Below are 14,722 nucleotides of genomic sequence, written 5' to 3' on the forward strand. Positions count from 1 at the left end.
AGGAGCAGGTATCGAGATCCAATGATGAGGCAGAGGTCTGCAAGCCAAGCTGGCAAAAACCCACAGCAGCGTGCCTCTGGAGAGTAAACAAGCAAATCTTGGTACAAGACGAGGGTCAGGATGGTTTGGCAGAAAACCCACCAGACGTCAGCGGTGCCGTGCTTTAAGACGATCCGAGCTGGAGGCCATCAAATGACATCGTGGTGGGGTCTGGGCTGTTTTATTCTAGCGGCCTGGCGGCCCGCTTTGAGGGGTCCCGAGTGCTATAACTGCCTGCTGGGTACCTGTGAGTACCTGAGCCTTGCACCTTGTTGCCACTCGTGCCCAACCTTGGAGCCCTTACCCTACCAAAGAGCTCGAGATGCCTAAATAGCCATCAACGCCGATTCAGGTGCGTGTATCTGACAGGGCTGTGCATGGGGGTTAATGAGAGTTTTGCTGGATGCGGAGAACTAGACTTGGTCCCGTGTCCGGTGCCTGTCAAGGCTCGAGCTGTGGCCGATTGAGTTGGTTCGCCTGCTACAACTAACAGCTGTGAAACTGAGACCAGCATTGCCCAGATGTCGATGTGCCCCCATTCTTGGACCACCTCATGCGCCAAGCTGGCCACACAGGGAATCGACGAATCATGCAGCTTGCTCTAGTTCGTCTCTTGGAGTGCTAATTGTGAACACCGCGGGTTCTGGTGGCCTCTATATTGTGTGTACTTCCCCGCCCGACATTCGATTCGCCGATGCCCTGTGAGGTGACGTACAGGGTAACTTTGGTTATTGGGCAAGCGGTGATCAGCATCGAAGTTGTGTCTCTGGCCATCTGACACATTGCCAGGTTTGTCTGTATGTATTCTGCCATCAAAACCTGCTGTCTATGGCGGCAAAGAAGCTTGCTTGTGTTGTGCTGTGGCGAGGCCGCCGAGTCAAACGCACTGCAAGTATAAGAATTGCAGCGGTGGGGCTCTGCTGTGAGGCTCTTTTGGAGGCGCACTTGCAATCAATCCAAATGCTTACTTGGATGGCCAAAGTCTCCATAACAATGCCACACCTACTGCATCAACTCGCGCTTGTATGCTCTTATGGGAATTGGTTAAATAGATCTACTTCTATAATAAGATTTGCCTAGTATTTGACATTATCTGCGACGCGAGATGCTGGATAGCAAAGTTGGGGTGCTGAATAGGCGTTGCCATCAAATGTTTAGTTGGACGGGCAAAGTCTCCATAATGCCACTTACTGCATAATACGCCTCTATACTCTTATGGGAAACGGAAGCGACCTACCTACTCGGGAAAACTCCATACGCGGAACAGCATCTCGATTCAAAAGTCACAATGTCTCCGGCGCCATGTTGCTCATATATAAATATGTATTTATTAATTGTCGTATTAGGTCCGTCGTTATTATTGCACCACTCTCATCAGATCATAGCGCGTGAATTAGGTATAAACAGTTGCAAAAGTAATGCGTGATAAGGCCACCTTGGCCACATCCATCCAGCCCGCCTTTTTTGAGTACCCAACGTTTTCTAGGCACAACCCCATCATGGTTCCTCGACAGTTTGGCATCCGTAGAACAAGGCGCTCCCAGAAGTAAATGCTCGGGGCTAATAATATCCGTGGTCGTTTTGCTTAGCCGTCCAGTCTGCCCGTGCTTACTCCAGGAGATCCCGGATATCCTCGTCAGATTCCTCCTCGTATCGTCGTCTCTCCTCGGCTTCCAGCATCTTCCTCAGCATCTTCCTCTGCCTGACTCGTGCCTTGGAGCCCCAGTCGGCACTGGTTCCATCGGCGTGTTCATCCGCATCCACATCAATCTCTGCTCCGGCGTTCAGGCCACGCAGCTCATTGGGCGACATTTTGGCCACCGCTTCTTTGGCCGCAGCCTTGTCCTGCTCATCCTGCTTTTCCAGCGTCTTCACAGCGTGCTTGGTAGAGTATTTGAGGATGTGTGGCCGTATCAGCAGGTATGTGCAGACGATCATGACGAGCCGAAGCCAGCCGTGTGTTGATATGTCGGTAAAGCTCTTTTGTAGGTTGTTGGAGGCATTCTGGCCGTACTGGGACAATGAGGACACAACAGAGCCCAATGCATTCAGGGTAGCCTGGCCGGCACCGTCCTGCTGCTGTGATTGAGAGTCCATAGTATCAAGCGTGTGTAGCTCTCATAAAAGGGATGCAGAAGGGTGAAAAGATGCAGAGCCTTTGCTGCAGTAGGTAGGTGAGGATTTTTTATCCAAGGGGGTATTTGTATGTCGCGCGGATGAAGGCAGTCTCTTCTAGTAGTCTATAAGGAATATGCTTCCCGGGAGAAATGAGGGAGGACGAGCTTTTTGTAGGCAATGAGAGGTTATGTTGAGAGTTCAAAAGTCAAACTTCCAGAGAGCGGGTGGAAGTTTTTGTTGGACACCGACAACGGCAAAATCCCTAGTGAAGACGGCGTGCCCCGGACTATTTCTCCGAGGCTGCCGGTTGGACCTGGCGGGCCCGATTGGCTCGACGGAGCGCCATTTAGAGGCCGTACAATCGTAATAGCTTCTTGTAGATGCAACTACAAAGGCTGAACTGAGAAAACGCGCAAATGCAGCGATAAATTGGTAATTGAGCCTTTATAATTTATTGTGTTGTTATTAAGTGATTCCTTTTCTGCAGAATCTCATTTTCATTCACTGGGCGGCTCAAAAAAAGTCCTCTGGCCTCCGAGGATTCCTGACCGCAACGCTCATCCGCAATCAAGTCTTTACGGCGTCGCCGTGTATACACTTGCGCGCTTTTTTTTTTATATTGGCCCCCTTTCCTAAATTAGCAGCAACTTGAATAAGTTATAAATAATAAATAGGCTTCCTGGCCTATAGATTCTGAAATGCGATTTATACCATCAATGAATGGTTCATTGTAGAAGATGCTGTTGTCTCTGTGCATTATGATATTATAGGAGCCCATCTGGCTGTCTTTACGTGTAAAATACAGTGACCAATCACGTGACGCTATTTCTACGGCAGCAAGGCAGCATGTTTCCAATCGGCATAGCGCAAAAGCTGTCAATGCTGGTGAGCTCACAAAAATTTCGTCGGCACTCACCCCAGAACGCCTGATCCGGCGCTGTGCAATTTTCCCCTCCCCCACCGTCCAAATATTTTTTTTTCTTCCTCTTCTCTTCTTTGGACCGGCATTGTGTATTTCATACCAGCGGCGCAACATGTCGACTGCATTCCGATCAATTGCCCCGTTTCTGCGGACGGCCCGGCATGGCCTCAAGGCCGGCAGCATCAACCCGCTGCAGGCTGCGCTCAAGAACAACCGCAGTGCCGCTGGTGTTCTCAACATCGCTCGCACATACGCTGTTTTCGAGCGAACCAAGCCGCACGTGAACATCGGTAAGATGCCTTTTGACTTGAATTGTTGTAGAGATTTGGTATTAACAGAGGTTCCATTATAGGTACTATTGGTCACGTCGATCACGGAAAGGTTAGTTCGCTACAGCCTCTTACAAGACCAATGTCAAAGCGGTTTTATATTGACCAGTTTCCGCAACTATAGACCACTCTCTCCGCTGCCATCACCAAGCGACAGGCCGAGAAGGGCCTGGCCAACTTCCTTGAGTATGGCGCCATTGACAAGGCCCCCGAGGAGCGAAAGCGAGGTATCACCATTTCTACCGCCCACATTGAGTACTCAACAGACAACCGCCACTACTCCCACGTCGACTGCCCTGGTCACGCCGATTACATCAAGAACATGATTACTGGTGCTGCCAACATGGACGGTGCCATCATTGTTGTTGCTGCCTCCGACGGTCAGATGCCCCAGACTCGTGAGCACTTGTTGCTTGCCCGACAGGTCGGTGTCCAGAAGATTGTCGTCTTCGTCAACAAGGTTGATGCCATTGACGACCCTGAGATGCTGGAGCTCGTCGAGATGGAGATGCGTGAGCTTCTCACCACCTACGGCTTTGAGGGAGACGAGACCCCCGTCATCATGGGCTCTGCCCTGATGGCTCTCCAGAACCAGAAGCCTGAGATTGGTGAGTCGAAGATTGATGAGCTGCTCAAGGCTGTCGACGAGTGGATTCCCACCCCCGAGCGTGACCTTGACAAGCCCTTCCTCATGTCTGTCGAGGATGTCTTCTCCATCTCCGGTCGTGGTACTGTCGTTTCCGGCCGTGTCGAGCGCGGTGTCCTCAAGCGTGACGAGGAAGTCGAGCTTGTCGGCAAGGGAATCGACCCCATCAAGACCAAGGTTACCGATATCGAGACCTTCAAGAAGTCTTGCGAGCAATCCCAGGCCGGTGACAACTCTGGTCTCCTCATCCGTGGTATTCGCCGTGAGGATGTTCGACGTGGTATGGTCGTCTGCAAGCCCGGCACCGTCAAGTCGCACAAGCAGTTCCTCGCCTCCCTCTACGTCCTCACCAAGGAGGAAGGTGGCCGTCACACCGGTTTCCACGAACACTACCGCCCTCAGCTCTACCTGCGTACCTCTGACGAGTCTGTCGACCTGACATTCCCTGAGGGTACCGCCGATTCTGCTGGCAAGATGGTCATGCCCGGTGACAACGTCGAAATGGTTGTCACCCTGACCAACCCCAACGCCATTGAGGCCGGTCAGCGATTCAACATCCGTGAGGGCGGCAGGACCGTCGCCACTGGTCTGGTCACCCGCATCATTCAGTAAATGTAACGATTAAAAACAACCCTGGAACAGCGTGGAGTTGTTGGAACGGAAAAACAAAACCAAAAACGGTTGGGAAACTGGGCCATATGCATCCAAGAAATGCACATGTTAAAAACTTGGTCACCGGTTCCCGCGTTTGAGCCAAATTGAGCTCGTGTATAAGTTGTAGGAGGAAGTGGGCACAAAAAATCTCCGCTTTGCTTCTTCCTTAATGTCTTGATATATGATGTACTTTAGACGGGAGGGTTGGAGGCAGAAATAGAAATGCAAATAAAAACCCTTTTCTGAATTTACTTGGTCCAGATTGTAAGGAATGTAAACCGCCTCCTTTTGGGAGACATTGAGGGAGACAATGGAAGGGGCGTGGCTAGGGTGTAATATCACGGGCCAAATCACTCAAACTATGCCCATCCTGCATTGCCAAAATAGATGCCTGTCACTGCGGCGGGACAGCCTACGAGAGCTGCGACATGAATCAAGAGAGAAAAAAAAAACTTTTCGGTCCATGGCATTCATAGGTCTTCATCTCGTCATCTCCCAGCATAAAGAAAAACAGCACACCAACAGAGCGGACAGCAGTATGAAATTTTTTTCGAATGCAATGGTATTCGTCTATCCTCGGAGGATGTTCGTCAGACGCACGATCTTTCCTTAAAACCAAGCCATCCATTAAACTCCGGTTCCAGGCGGCCGCCCTCCGAGTGCTTTTTGTGTGTGGCCATCAAAAACGCAGCACGCATCCGTCAATCCCTTGCCCCCCTCGGAAGCCCCCATACAACTCCTTTATCGGTACTGTAAGAAACGAAGACACGTTAGCTGCTGTTTCTCAAATATCGTGTCCCTGATTCCCTCTTCTCGATTCCCTTTGCATATTTTCTCCTTCTCCCTAGCTCTTATCGGTTGGATCTGGATGCTCACCTTGTGGAAACCAATGTCCTTGGCCTTCTCACGGAAGCATTGACGGCACAGGTTGAGGTCGTACTTGCGGACCAGACCGGCAGTGTGCTTGCAGACGCGGCTATAATGAAGAAAACAAGATCCAGTTAGCGGTCGGCTTCTTTGTGAATTTTGTTTCGCGATTCGCCCATTTTCCCATCCTCCTATGTTTGACATTCGCTTGAAGTCGTGCAAGGGAAGGAACAACCCAAGCTCAGAAAATAAGGGGTAGCATCGGGGCGTCATACCATTGGCGAGAGCCCTTGCCGTAGTTTCGCGGGCGCGAGTTCCAGACGCTTTCGTGGGACATGATTGCGGTTGTGGTGTTGCAAGATGGTGATTTCGCGAGGGCAGAAGTGGGCTGAAATTTTGTGTGAATTTTGCTATGGTCTATGCTTCAACCGATTGGAGGGTTGTCAGCCCCGGCCGAAGCGGGCCACCAAAGCCCAAAGGGCAAAGGGGGGGTTTGTGTGTATCACGTGCTAGTTCCCGTGATGCGCTTATCCTCACGTGAAACCGTTGAAGGAAATGATAAACAATAGAGCTCTAGTGGGGGCTTGGGGGCAAATCCATCCCTCGGTGAGGTGAGCCCACTAATCGCAGGCCGAGCTCCCCGCCTGTGCCTGAACCAACATACCTGGACTTGGCGCAAGCTGTCCTTTTTCATGCCCTTGATTTCAAAGCACTATTTCAGGTGACTCGCCGCTGTGGTTATTTTATAAGTGGTATTTCTGGCTGGTCATAGCAATTGCCCATCAATTATAGCACTCTGTTCCCACTTCAGTTGATACCCGGTCACATCTTCTCCCATCCAACATCCACATACTAGATCTTGCCTTGCCTAATACGTCATGGTTTTGATCAAGAGCCTCGTGCTGGCCGTGCTGGCCAGCTCGGTGGCTGCCAAATCGGCCGTTATCGACCTGATTCCCTCCAACTTTGACAAGCTCGTCTTCTCCGGAAAGCCCACGCTTGTCGAGTTCTTTGCTCCCTGGTGTGGCCACTGCAAGAACCTTGCTCCCGTGTACGAAGAGTTGGCCCAGGTCTACGAGTTTGCCAAGGACAAGGTCCAGATCGCCAAGGTCGATGCCGACTCCGAGCGGGATCTCGGAAAGCGATTTGGTATCCAGGGATTCCCCACGTTGAAGTTCTTCGACGGCAAGAGCAAGGAGCCGCAGGAGTACAAGTCGGGCCGTGATTTGGACAGCCTGACTGCTTTCATCACTGAGAAGACTGGTATCAAGCCCAAGAAGAAGGGTGAGCTGCCCAGCAGCGTTGCTATGCTCAACAACAAGAGCTTCCATGAGACAGTTGGAAGCGACAAGAACGTGCTGGTTGCTTTCACTGCTCCTTGGTGTGGCCGTAAGTGCAGACCCTGACCCCTTGATCAAGTGACGTTTGGTATTTACTGGTGCTGCTTCATCTAGACTGCAAGAACCTGGCCCCTACCTGGGAGAAGGTTGCCCACGACTTTGCTGGTGATGAGAACGTCGTGATTGCCAAGGTCGATGCCGAGGGCGCTGATAGCAAGGCTGTTGCGGAAGAATTTGGCATCACCGGCTACCCCACCATCTACTGGTTCCCCGCTGGCAGCAAGAAGCCTACTGATTACGAGGGCGGCCGATCTGAGAGCGACATCCTCAAGTTTGTCAACGAGAAGGCCGGCACTTTCCGCACCGAGGGAGGCGAGCTGAGCGACGTTGCTGGCACCGTTGCTCCCCTGGACACCATCGTGAGCAAGTTCCTCGGCGGTCTTTCCTTGACCGAGGCCGTTAGTGAGATCAAGAAGGGTGTTGCCGAGCTCAAGGGCACTGCGGAGGCCAAGTTCGCCGAGTACTACGTCCGCGTGTTCGACAAGCTGAACAAGGACGCCAAGTTTGTCAACAAGGAGCTCACCAGACTCCGGGGCATCTTGGCCAAGGGTGGCCTTGCTACTGGTAAGCGGGATGAGCTTAAGGTCAAGGTCAACATCTTGGACAAGTTTACCCCCAAGGATGAGAGGGACGAGCTGTAAGCCAAATAAACCACTTGGACATTGTTGAGAGAGGTCGAGAAAGATAGAGAGTGAAAGAGTAAAACAGAGAGAGAGAGAGAAAGAGAGAAAGAAAGAAAGAAAACATTTGTCAACTCTCAAGCGATGAAAGCATCTTAAATTGTATGAACCCTGAGTTTACAGCTATCAAGACAAATGCATCATGACGAAGCTACAATAACCAACCATTTCCTCCCAAAACTCCGTACCATTTTGACGGGCTCTGATCCCTAGATGAGCTTTGCGTAGCTCAATTTATATCCTATTTCTTTCCATCATGAAGTTTTGGGCGCTGAGCCTGCTTCCTTGTTTTTGCTTTCTAACAGTGCCGCTTCAAGGTTATCCAGCCGGCGAGACATTTCGTCCACTTGCATCATGTTAGTATGAGTGAAGCCGCTTTGTTTCAACCTTTCCGCCGTGGTAGCTACTCACTCTTTGCGAATATTTCAGATGAGACGCCGGCAAATTTGTTGGACAAGGAATTCAAGAGGTCTTCAACAGCGGCTGTAACATCGGCGCTGCTGTCCTCGTTGGCCTGCTTAAACTTGGTCAGCCTGTTCCATGATGGTAGCTAGACCATCTAGCAGAAGATGTGGTGGCATTCTCAAGGCTTCGTATTGCCGCTGAAACCAAAGGCGTGATTGCAAATGATACAGGCTGGCTCGTAGTCCCTGATATAATGCAAGTGGCAAAATGTAGAGTAGACATACAGGCGCCGGGTTAGAAGCGATAGAGTCACGATTTGATGCCATGTTGACGTGAGATGAGATGAAACGATGCGTGTGATTGTTGATTTTTTTCGGCGGGCAGTGGCAAAAAGGACGTTAAATACGGGCTGCTGAATTCCCCTCCCTCGAAGTTGCGGGGGCTGTGATGCCGCTTATATGTCCGAAGTGTCTCTGTGTTGGCCTGTTTCAGTTCGAGTTTGACTTCCAAGGAAAGGGGGAGAGGTTTGCTCACAGGAATGAAGAGCACGAGTACATGCTGGGCCCCTCCGTTTGCTCTCCGAAAGTCGTGCTAGGCGGAGACTGGCTTTAGCGTGCTGGCCCTAAAACGGGGGCTCTGTGACAGCGGGCTTCAGTGGCCCCGTAGCGGCATCAATCGCTGCAGGCGTCCCCTGTAAGCTCGGTGCCCCGCCACAAGCTAGCGCGGCGCTGTGTTTCATTTCGAGGGAGCTTTCGGGTGTCGCTGACCTTTCGTCACTCCATACTGTACTTTGTAGACTACGAGCTTGTTGGTTGACGACATCTACACTCTACATCATACACTATCCATCTTCCCTGCGAGCTTCGATCCCCAGCACCCGCGCCGAGTCGACTCCGAGCAATCCTTGTCCTCGGAATATCTGCGACAAATTATCATGATAGCGGCATAGCCGATTCCGCGGCCTCAACCACTGCGCTGGGCAGCATGCCACTGCCGGAACTCCCCGCCTATAGGGTCCTCGGGATTATCTTCATCCTCTGGTGGATGCTGCCGGGCAGCGAGTACCAGAGCCAGTCGATAGCGTTATCGGATCTCGTTGTCTCGCGCCTTGAGCACTATCGCGCATCCCTCGATGTGCTGAACACGACGCGCTGGGGGGATTTTGCTCCCCTGGTGGAGGAGGGCGATGGCGATCACGCGAGCCCCAAATACGTCAACCTGACGGGGTTTCGAGAGAAAGACCACTTGTCGTGGCAGGACCTGGGCCGGTTTCGTGAAAGAGGTCTGCAGCTCAGCCGCCATGCCATGCCAGCGGTTGGCGGCGAGCAACTCTGGGATGTTGCACAGGGGGAGCCGGTATGGGCAAATGCTTCGGGGGTTCTTCTGGGACAGTGGGTGCGACGCCAGGAGACAATCCTGAGGACATACGAAAGCTACAATCTCACCGAAAGCGTGCCTTCTATGCATTGGATCGGAGATAAAACTGACTGGGCTCGTAACGTAACTGGCAGTACTGGCAGGATCCAGGTACGACTGACGGGCAACGAGACGGTGGCCGAATACGAGCAGCTCTCCACGGCCGATGCTCCTCTCTCTGGAGGCTTGATACGCAATGTTAAGGCCGTGGTGACGTTTGAAGACACAGAGGGATCAGGACTGAGCTGGGAAATGGTTCTTTTTGGGGTGCATTGGCCACGACAGGGCGTTATCATGATGACGACGACGAGCGAGAAATTCGATGGCGTCTTTGGGCTGCCGCATCTGACGCCGGGGCCCGACTATTTCCAGTCCAGCCAGCGGTTTCTGAACGAATCCCTTGAGCATACTATAATTACCAAGGAGAAGAACATCTATTCCGATCAGAGCATACCATGGAAATCCAACTTTGAGAGCCCTCTCCACACCCGACATCCCTCTCCACATTGCGAATATGTGATGTATCTTCAAACCCATCCCCCAAGCAGACAGAGCCTGGGTCTCGGGTCTGCCATTCCCAAGGGAGAGAATATGGCAGAGATGCTGCAAGCCATCGAGTCAGAGCTGGAATCTCCACTCGGTGCTCCCATCAAGCATATTCCAAAGCTCCAAATGTCAGCGGTGATATACTCACCTGACTGCGGCCTCTTCATGGAGTCAAAGGGGCCTCCAGATTACCCTCGGAGCGAGGCCGATCACCTCCTCGGCGTGAAATTTGAGGTTCAGATTAGCAGCATCAACCATTGGCTGCTCGCATACGCGGTGATGATGTTTGGCCAGGTCATCTTGCTCAAGGGTCAAATGAAGGAGACGTATACCCCGTCCACTCTTGGCAGGGCCAGCTTTTGGACGATTAGTATGATGCTCATTGCAGATGGTATGACTTTCAGCGCGGCGGCTTCGTGGGTTGCCACTGCTCAGTATACCTTCTTGCCAACCCTGACTCTCACGTTTGCGTCCTTTATGTCTATGACCATAGGGGGCAGCCTACTGGCTAAGATTCACGAGGTTCAAACACCACAGCCTCGAGCTCGTCGAGAAGGGCCCCAAGGCGCAGCCAGTCCAAACAGCGAATCGGCCAGTACGGCCTCATCGGCACCGCTAACGCCAAACCGCACGGGCACGGCAACGGGCCCAATCCTTCCCGGGCCGGTAACCGCAGGACGTGGCCTAGGTAATCCGGCCGCTGCCAACGTAGGTGCCGCTGCCAGCATCGCGGATGGCGCTTCAGCCGTGCCTGGCGCACTTCCAGCTGCTGCGAGACCAATTGTACCGCCGACGCAAACTGCGACGTTTCAATCGCTTATGGGCCGGTTTGTCCTCGTAGGTGCTCTTGTTATGTTCATCAGCGTCTCATCCATAGCATGGTACATGACGGCGCGTTCATGGTTCCTCAACATCTGCGCCTTTGTCTATCTCTCCATGTGGATCCCCCAGATATATCGCAACATTATCCGCAACTGTCGCCGCGCCCTCAAGTGGCAGTTTGTCATCGGCCAGTCTCTCCTCCGGTTGCTTCCACTGGCCTACTTTTGGCTCAAGCCGGACAACTTCCTCCTCACGCGGACTGAACCCCGTGCTTTTGCCTTGCTTGGCCTTTGGGTCTGGCTGCAAATCTTTGTGCTTGCGACGCAAGATGCCGTGGGGCCTCGATTCGGCATACCTAAGGGCTGGATGCCCGATGCGTGGGACTATCACCCCGTCCTCAGAGAAGACAATGTCGAGGCCGGGGGTCTACCTATTGGCCTTGGTGCCGAGGACAGCCCGGGTCGTGATCGCAGACGCAGCAGCGAGGACAGAGATAAAGCTCGTCCCGGCGACGGCACTACGCGAGCTATCGACTGCGCCATCTGCCGCGAGGTGCTCGAAGTCCCCGTCGTCAAGGCGGGAGAAGAAGACATGAGCGTGACGGGGGTGTTTTCTAGGAGGATGTACATGGTGACCCCTTGTCGCCACATCTTCCACACCCCTTGTCTGGAGAGCTGGATGAAGTTTCGGCTGCAATGCCCTATATGCAGGGAGGATCTGCCGCCCATTTAGAATTGGACAAGCGTAAAACCGGTGACCTATTTTGTACAACAGCGGAACGTGAAGTAACACGAAAGCGTGATTGGATTTTCTTCATGACGCCAGAGGGAGAAAAAAAATCGCCGGTATATTAATACTACTTTAATCCTCTTTTCGATAGAATACCCAGCACTTGTATAAGAAATCATGCTGCTTCCTATGTGTATCAACCTTGAATCCTGTTGCGTGAGCTCATATCTCTGTTTTCAACCTCCAAAACTTGCCATATATGAAAAAGATGGATCAATAAATAAAGAGCAGATATTCGCCTTGATCATGCAGCTCAACCAAAAACCAAATTGAAAAAAAAAAAAAAGGCAAGAGATAAGAAGACATAGGAGAAAAGAAATATAGCTCATGGTCCTCATAGTAACATTACCACTCATCATCATTACGTCTTTATCCAGACAATCCAAAACAGCATGACCGATACTCCCCCAAAGAACTGTGACATAAATATTCATAATTTGTTGACATAGCAAAGAAATCGCAAAGAAGAATCGTAAAAGGCATTGGCAAAAGGGGGCGCATGCGTTGTCTTCACTCTTCACCAAGTGATTCGGGTCGCTTTGTGTCGTCGGTCCTTCATCCCCTGGCGCAGATCTCGAGATCCCACAGTGAGCTGAGCGAATCTCTCTCGTAAATCGAAATCAACAGATTGAACCATGATCCTCTTTTCCTCTGGGATCGCTCGGCTTGGAAGAACGGCCTGTGTTGGCCCACCAGGAAGATTCATCTCAGGAAAAGGATTCTCGGACTCTTCCACCTCCATAATCCATTGAGCAATGTTGGCAGTCAGCTCACTGTCCCACATGCCCTCTCGCCGAGCGCTGCTTCTCAAAAGTTGGATTGCTTCTCGCCTGACGTTCGGCTCTCTACATTTAGTAGCAACGACAAAGAGCGGCGGTACAATACCAAGGTCTGCGGAGAAGCTGGGCTTGATATGATGAGCTGTGTATTTTCCTGCCCTAAACGCAGGCAGTGGTGTGCTGTGTTGCTGCTTGCACCTCTGTGGATCGGGGCATCGCTCAGTAGCCGCTCGCTTCTCGTCATCGCCAACTACCTCCCAGCCTAGACTGACAATGGCCTTGAAATGGGGGAGGAAACCATCAAATTGAACCTCAGCATCGCAGAAGATCGTCAAGAATATGACATTTGTGTTGATCTGAAACATTTTCAAGGCTGCTATGCCCGATTTCTCCAAGAGATTCATGCCAGGTTGCAGCCGTGATTGGAAGATGGGTTCAAAAGCCTCTGACCACGAGTCAATTTGGCCCTGAAATGTGGCACCTAATTGTCTCCAGGATGGAGGTAAAGTGTAAGAAGGTTCTTTTTTAGCATGCTGTAAGTGTTCTATGAATCGCAGCAACATCTCGCAGAGCTGATCTGAAGCCAGGCGAGCTTCTCGTAAAGATGAAAACTGATGGGGTATGAGCCTGGATGGCTGAGGTGAACCCATATCCGAGAGGGGTGAGGATGGGTCTTGTAAGCTCTGAGGGCCCAGTTGAATCACATATGGATGGGGGAAATGGAAAGCCATGTCGTACGATTTGGCCTGAATTGCCAATCGTGTGAAAATGATTAGCAGGTCCTCTTCAACCCGTTCATTGGACTGAGGGGCTTGCGTCCGATCATATTGAATCCGAGCCAGGAGCCCCAATCCCGTTTGAATTTGGACAATGGCCTGCCGATGATCACCAATAAAGGAGTCAAAACAGGCCAACAAGACGCTGGCCATCAGACGGGTCTTGTTGGTTGCCAGCTTGTTACCGCTAAGATGCAGCATGGCATTGCAGGCTTCCGAATATTTCCTAACGGCAACCTGCCAATGACACATGACTGAGTCAAACCGGCTCATAGCACCAGGTAGCGGTGTCGAGTCCGGTTCGCAAGACTGTTCAAGCGTCTTATACAAGGCACCAAGAGCCACGACGGCGTGTCGAATGGACGGTTCGAAGTGGCACTCCTGTAGAACGCGCTGTGTCCAAAAGGTCGAATCAAAGTATCCAGACAACTCTGAGGCCGTCTGGACTCGGAAAAGATCAAAATACAGACTTTCAGTATGCATCAAGGCCAAGTTGTGAGATGGCTCATACACAAAAGGCATGGTGGCATTGGAGGCGAGAGGTTTGGTCTGCCGTTTGCGACGGTTGACACGCCGAGGTGGGAGCATAATGGTGTGACCTGTGAGCAAAAGGCTGGCAGTGGTTGAAGTTGAAGCGCTCGCAATAGTGCTTGGTGCCGGCTGCAGATGTTGGAACCCAGCCGATGCGGCAACCAAAGGCTTTGGAGCAATGCGGACGTCAAGGGCAGCCCTGGTCCCGCGGCTGGGCGCCGGATAGCCAGTGCATTCCTTCTTGCTGCGGACGCACTGCGAGCAAGCCGGACGCATCTCATCACACTTGATGCGCCGCTGTCTGTGGACGGAGCTTGTTAGCGGTTTGTCCGAGATGAGGTGCCGGGGGTGTGAGGAGAGGAGAGTGCAGTAGGGAAGGGGAAGCAGAAGGATTATCATGGTCGTAATCATAATTAGAGGTTATACACTCCATGGCTACGTCAAAGTTCAAATATGCTTACTTGCAATTCAAGCATCCCGTCTTGACCTTGGGATTGCTTCGTCGGTTTCGCTTTTTGGGCGCCTCGCTGCCACTGCCGCTGACGCTGCCATTGTCGCGGCCAATGGCTGAAGCCATAGACAGGCCAATGCTGCTCGAAGACGAGGATGGCTCCATGCCGTCAGGATCGGGAGAGCCCGTTGGAGTCGCAGCTGGAGTTTGGTATGAGTTCTCAGCCGAGACCGTAGCCGCCGGCCCGGGGCCAGGAGCAGCCATGGCAAGGATGGAGAGAGAGGAAGGTGAGAGAGAGCCCGCGCTGCTGGGGATTGTACAGACAGCTAACGAAGCGTCATACAGGCGGTAAAATCTGCGCCAGATTCGCGAAACAAAAGCAACAAGAAGAAGCAAAAAATATTGAAAGAAATGAAGACTCGGGGGAACGTATGGCGGGGGTTTGTAGAACGGGGAGGCGACCACTCTTATCAGTATAGGTCAATTGACGGGAAGCTATGCGCCTAGCAGGTCGTAGCTGCCGTCGTAGCGAAGCTACCTAGCCCGTAGAGT

The 14,722-nt window shown here is 52.1% G+C and overlaps 7 protein-coding genes across 7 annotated transcripts; 3 read left to right on the forward strand and 4 right to left on the reverse strand.

The window, feature by feature from the left end:
- Positions 1-1,348: 1,348 nt before the first annotated feature.
- Positions 1,349-2,460, reverse strand: V8C40DRAFT_248969 (trafficking PGA2-domain-containing protein). Its single transcript, XM_083216654.1, has one exon. It carries the CDS (start codon positions 2,134-2,136, stop codon positions 1,648-1,650), a length of 489 nt encoding a protein of 162 aa, XP_083071543.1. The 5' UTR covers positions 2,137-2,460; the 3' UTR covers positions 1,349-1,647.
- Positions 2,461-2,879: 419 nt separating this feature from the next.
- Positions 2,880-4,955, forward strand: V8C40DRAFT_248970 (translation elongation factor Tu). Its single transcript, XM_083216655.1, has 3 exons — positions 2,880-3,369; positions 3,432-3,460; positions 3,533-4,955. The coding sequence occupies exons 1-3, from the start codon at positions 3,192-3,194 to the stop codon at positions 4,664-4,666; spliced, it is 1,341 nt and encodes a 446-aa protein (XP_083071544.1). The 5' UTR covers positions 2,880-3,191; the 3' UTR covers positions 4,667-4,955.
- V8C40DRAFT_248972 (40S ribosomal protein uS14) lies at positions 4,835-5,997 on the reverse strand. The gene is made up of 3 exons (XM_083216656.1): positions 5,851-5,997; positions 5,585-5,684; positions 4,835-5,458 (listed from the first exon to the last, which is right to left on the reverse strand). Exons 1-3 carry the CDS (start codon positions 5,910-5,912, stop codon positions 5,450-5,452), a joined length of 171 nt encoding a protein of 56 aa, XP_083071545.1. The 5' UTR covers positions 5,913-5,997; the 3' UTR covers positions 4,835-5,449.
- A 188-nt stretch (positions 5,998-6,185) lies between these two features.
- On the forward strand, positions 6,186-7,830 carry V8C40DRAFT_248974 (thioredoxin-like protein). Its single transcript, XM_083216657.1, has 2 exons — positions 6,186-6,964; positions 7,030-7,830. The coding sequence occupies exons 1-2, from the start codon at positions 6,454-6,456 to the stop codon at positions 7,614-7,616; spliced, it is 1,098 nt and encodes a 365-aa protein (XP_083071546.1). The 5' UTR covers positions 6,186-6,453; the 3' UTR covers positions 7,617-7,830.
- On the reverse strand, positions 7,733-8,586 carry V8C40DRAFT_248977 (heat shock factor binding protein 1-domain-containing protein). Its single transcript, XM_083216658.1, has 3 exons — positions 8,345-8,586; positions 8,067-8,169; positions 7,733-8,001 (listed from the first exon to the last, which is right to left on the reverse strand). Exons 1-3 carry the CDS (start codon positions 8,384-8,386, stop codon positions 7,910-7,912), a joined length of 237 nt encoding a protein of 78 aa, XP_083071547.1. The 5' UTR covers positions 8,387-8,586; the 3' UTR covers positions 7,733-7,909.
- Positions 8,587-8,804: 218 nt separating this feature from the next.
- V8C40DRAFT_248978 (uncharacterized protein) lies at positions 8,805-11,843 on the forward strand. Its single transcript, XM_083216659.1, has one exon. It carries the CDS (start codon positions 9,045-9,047, stop codon positions 11,574-11,576), a length of 2,532 nt encoding a protein of 843 aa, XP_083071548.1. The 5' UTR covers positions 8,805-9,044; the 3' UTR covers positions 11,577-11,843.
- V8C40DRAFT_248980 (uncharacterized protein) lies at positions 11,558-14,621 on the reverse strand. The gene is made up of 2 exons (XM_083216660.1): positions 14,181-14,621; positions 11,558-14,020 (listed from the first exon to the last, which is right to left on the reverse strand). Exons 1-2 carry the CDS (start codon positions 14,432-14,434, stop codon positions 12,151-12,153), a joined length of 2,124 nt encoding a protein of 707 aa, XP_083071549.1. The 5' UTR covers positions 14,435-14,621; the 3' UTR covers positions 11,558-12,150.
- Between the last annotated feature and the right edge of the window lie 101 nt (positions 14,622-14,722).

This window comes from Trichoderma camerunense (genome assembly GCF_050948025.1).
Source record: "Trichoderma camerunense strain CBS 138272 chromosome Unknown V8C40scaffold_12, whole genome shotgun sequence".
NCBI classification, from domain to species: Eukaryota; Fungi; Ascomycota; class Sordariomycetes; order Hypocreales; family Hypocreaceae; genus Trichoderma; species Trichoderma camerunense.

What these genes read in the sequence shown, in the direction of transcription:
- V8C40DRAFT_248969 (XM_083216654.1), bottom strand. Translation starts at nt 2,136, where the DNA reads ATGGACTCTCAATCACAGCAGCAGGACGGTGCCGGCCAGGCTACCCTG.
- V8C40DRAFT_248970 (XM_083216655.1), top strand. Translation starts at nt 3,192, where the DNA reads ATGTCGACTGCATTCCGATCAATTGCCCCGTTTCTGCGGACGGCCCGG. An exon ending in CAAGCCGCACGTGAACATCG is followed by an intron (nt 3,370 to 3,431) that starts GTAAGATGCCTT and finishes GTTCCATTATAG; the next exon opens with GTACTATTGGTCACGTCGAT. An exon ending in GTCACGTCGATCACGGAAAG is followed by an intron (nt 3,461 to 3,532) that starts GTTAGTTCGCTA and finishes CCGCAACTATAG; the next exon opens with ACCACTCTCTCCGCTGCCAT.
- V8C40DRAFT_248972 (XM_083216656.1), bottom strand. Translation starts at nt 5,912, where the DNA reads ATGTCCCACGAAAGCGTCTGGAACTCGCGCCCGCGAAACTACGGCAAG. An exon ending in GGCAAGGGCTCTCGCCAATG is followed by an intron (nt 5,685 to 5,850) that starts GTATGACGCCCC and finishes TCTTCATTATAG; the next exon opens with CCGCGTCTGCAAGCACACTG.
- V8C40DRAFT_248974 (XM_083216657.1), top strand. Translation starts at nt 6,454, where the DNA reads ATGGTTTTGATCAAGAGCCTCGTGCTGGCCGTGCTGGCCAGCTCGGTG. An exon ending in CACTGCTCCTTGGTGTGGCC is followed by an intron (nt 6,965 to 7,029) that starts GTAAGTGCAGAC and finishes TGCTTCATCTAG; the next exon opens with ACTGCAAGAACCTGGCCCCT.
- V8C40DRAFT_248977 (XM_083216658.1), bottom strand. Translation starts at nt 8,386, where the DNA reads ATGGCATCAAATCGTGACTCTATCGCTTCTAACCCGGCGCCT. An exon ending in TCGCTTCTAACCCGGCGCCT is followed by an intron (nt 8,170 to 8,344) that starts GTATGTCTACTC and finishes AAGTTTAAGCAG; the next exon opens with GCCAACGAGGACAGCAGCGC. An exon ending in ATCTGAAATATTCGCAAAGA is followed by an intron (nt 8,002 to 8,066) that starts GTGAGTAGCTAC and finishes ACATGATGCAAG; the next exon opens with TGGACGAAATGTCTCGCCGG.
- V8C40DRAFT_248978 (XM_083216659.1), top strand. Translation starts at nt 9,045, where the DNA reads ATGCCACTGCCGGAACTCCCCGCCTATAGGGTCCTCGGGATTATCTTC.
- V8C40DRAFT_248980 (XM_083216660.1), bottom strand. Translation starts at nt 14,434, where the DNA reads ATGGCTGCTCCTGGCCCCGGGCCGGCGGCTACGGTCTCGGCTGAGAAC. An exon ending in ACGGGATGCTTGAATTGCAA is followed by an intron (nt 14,021 to 14,180) that starts GTAAGCATATTT and finishes CTCCGTCCACAG; the next exon opens with ACAGCGGCGCATCAAGTGTG.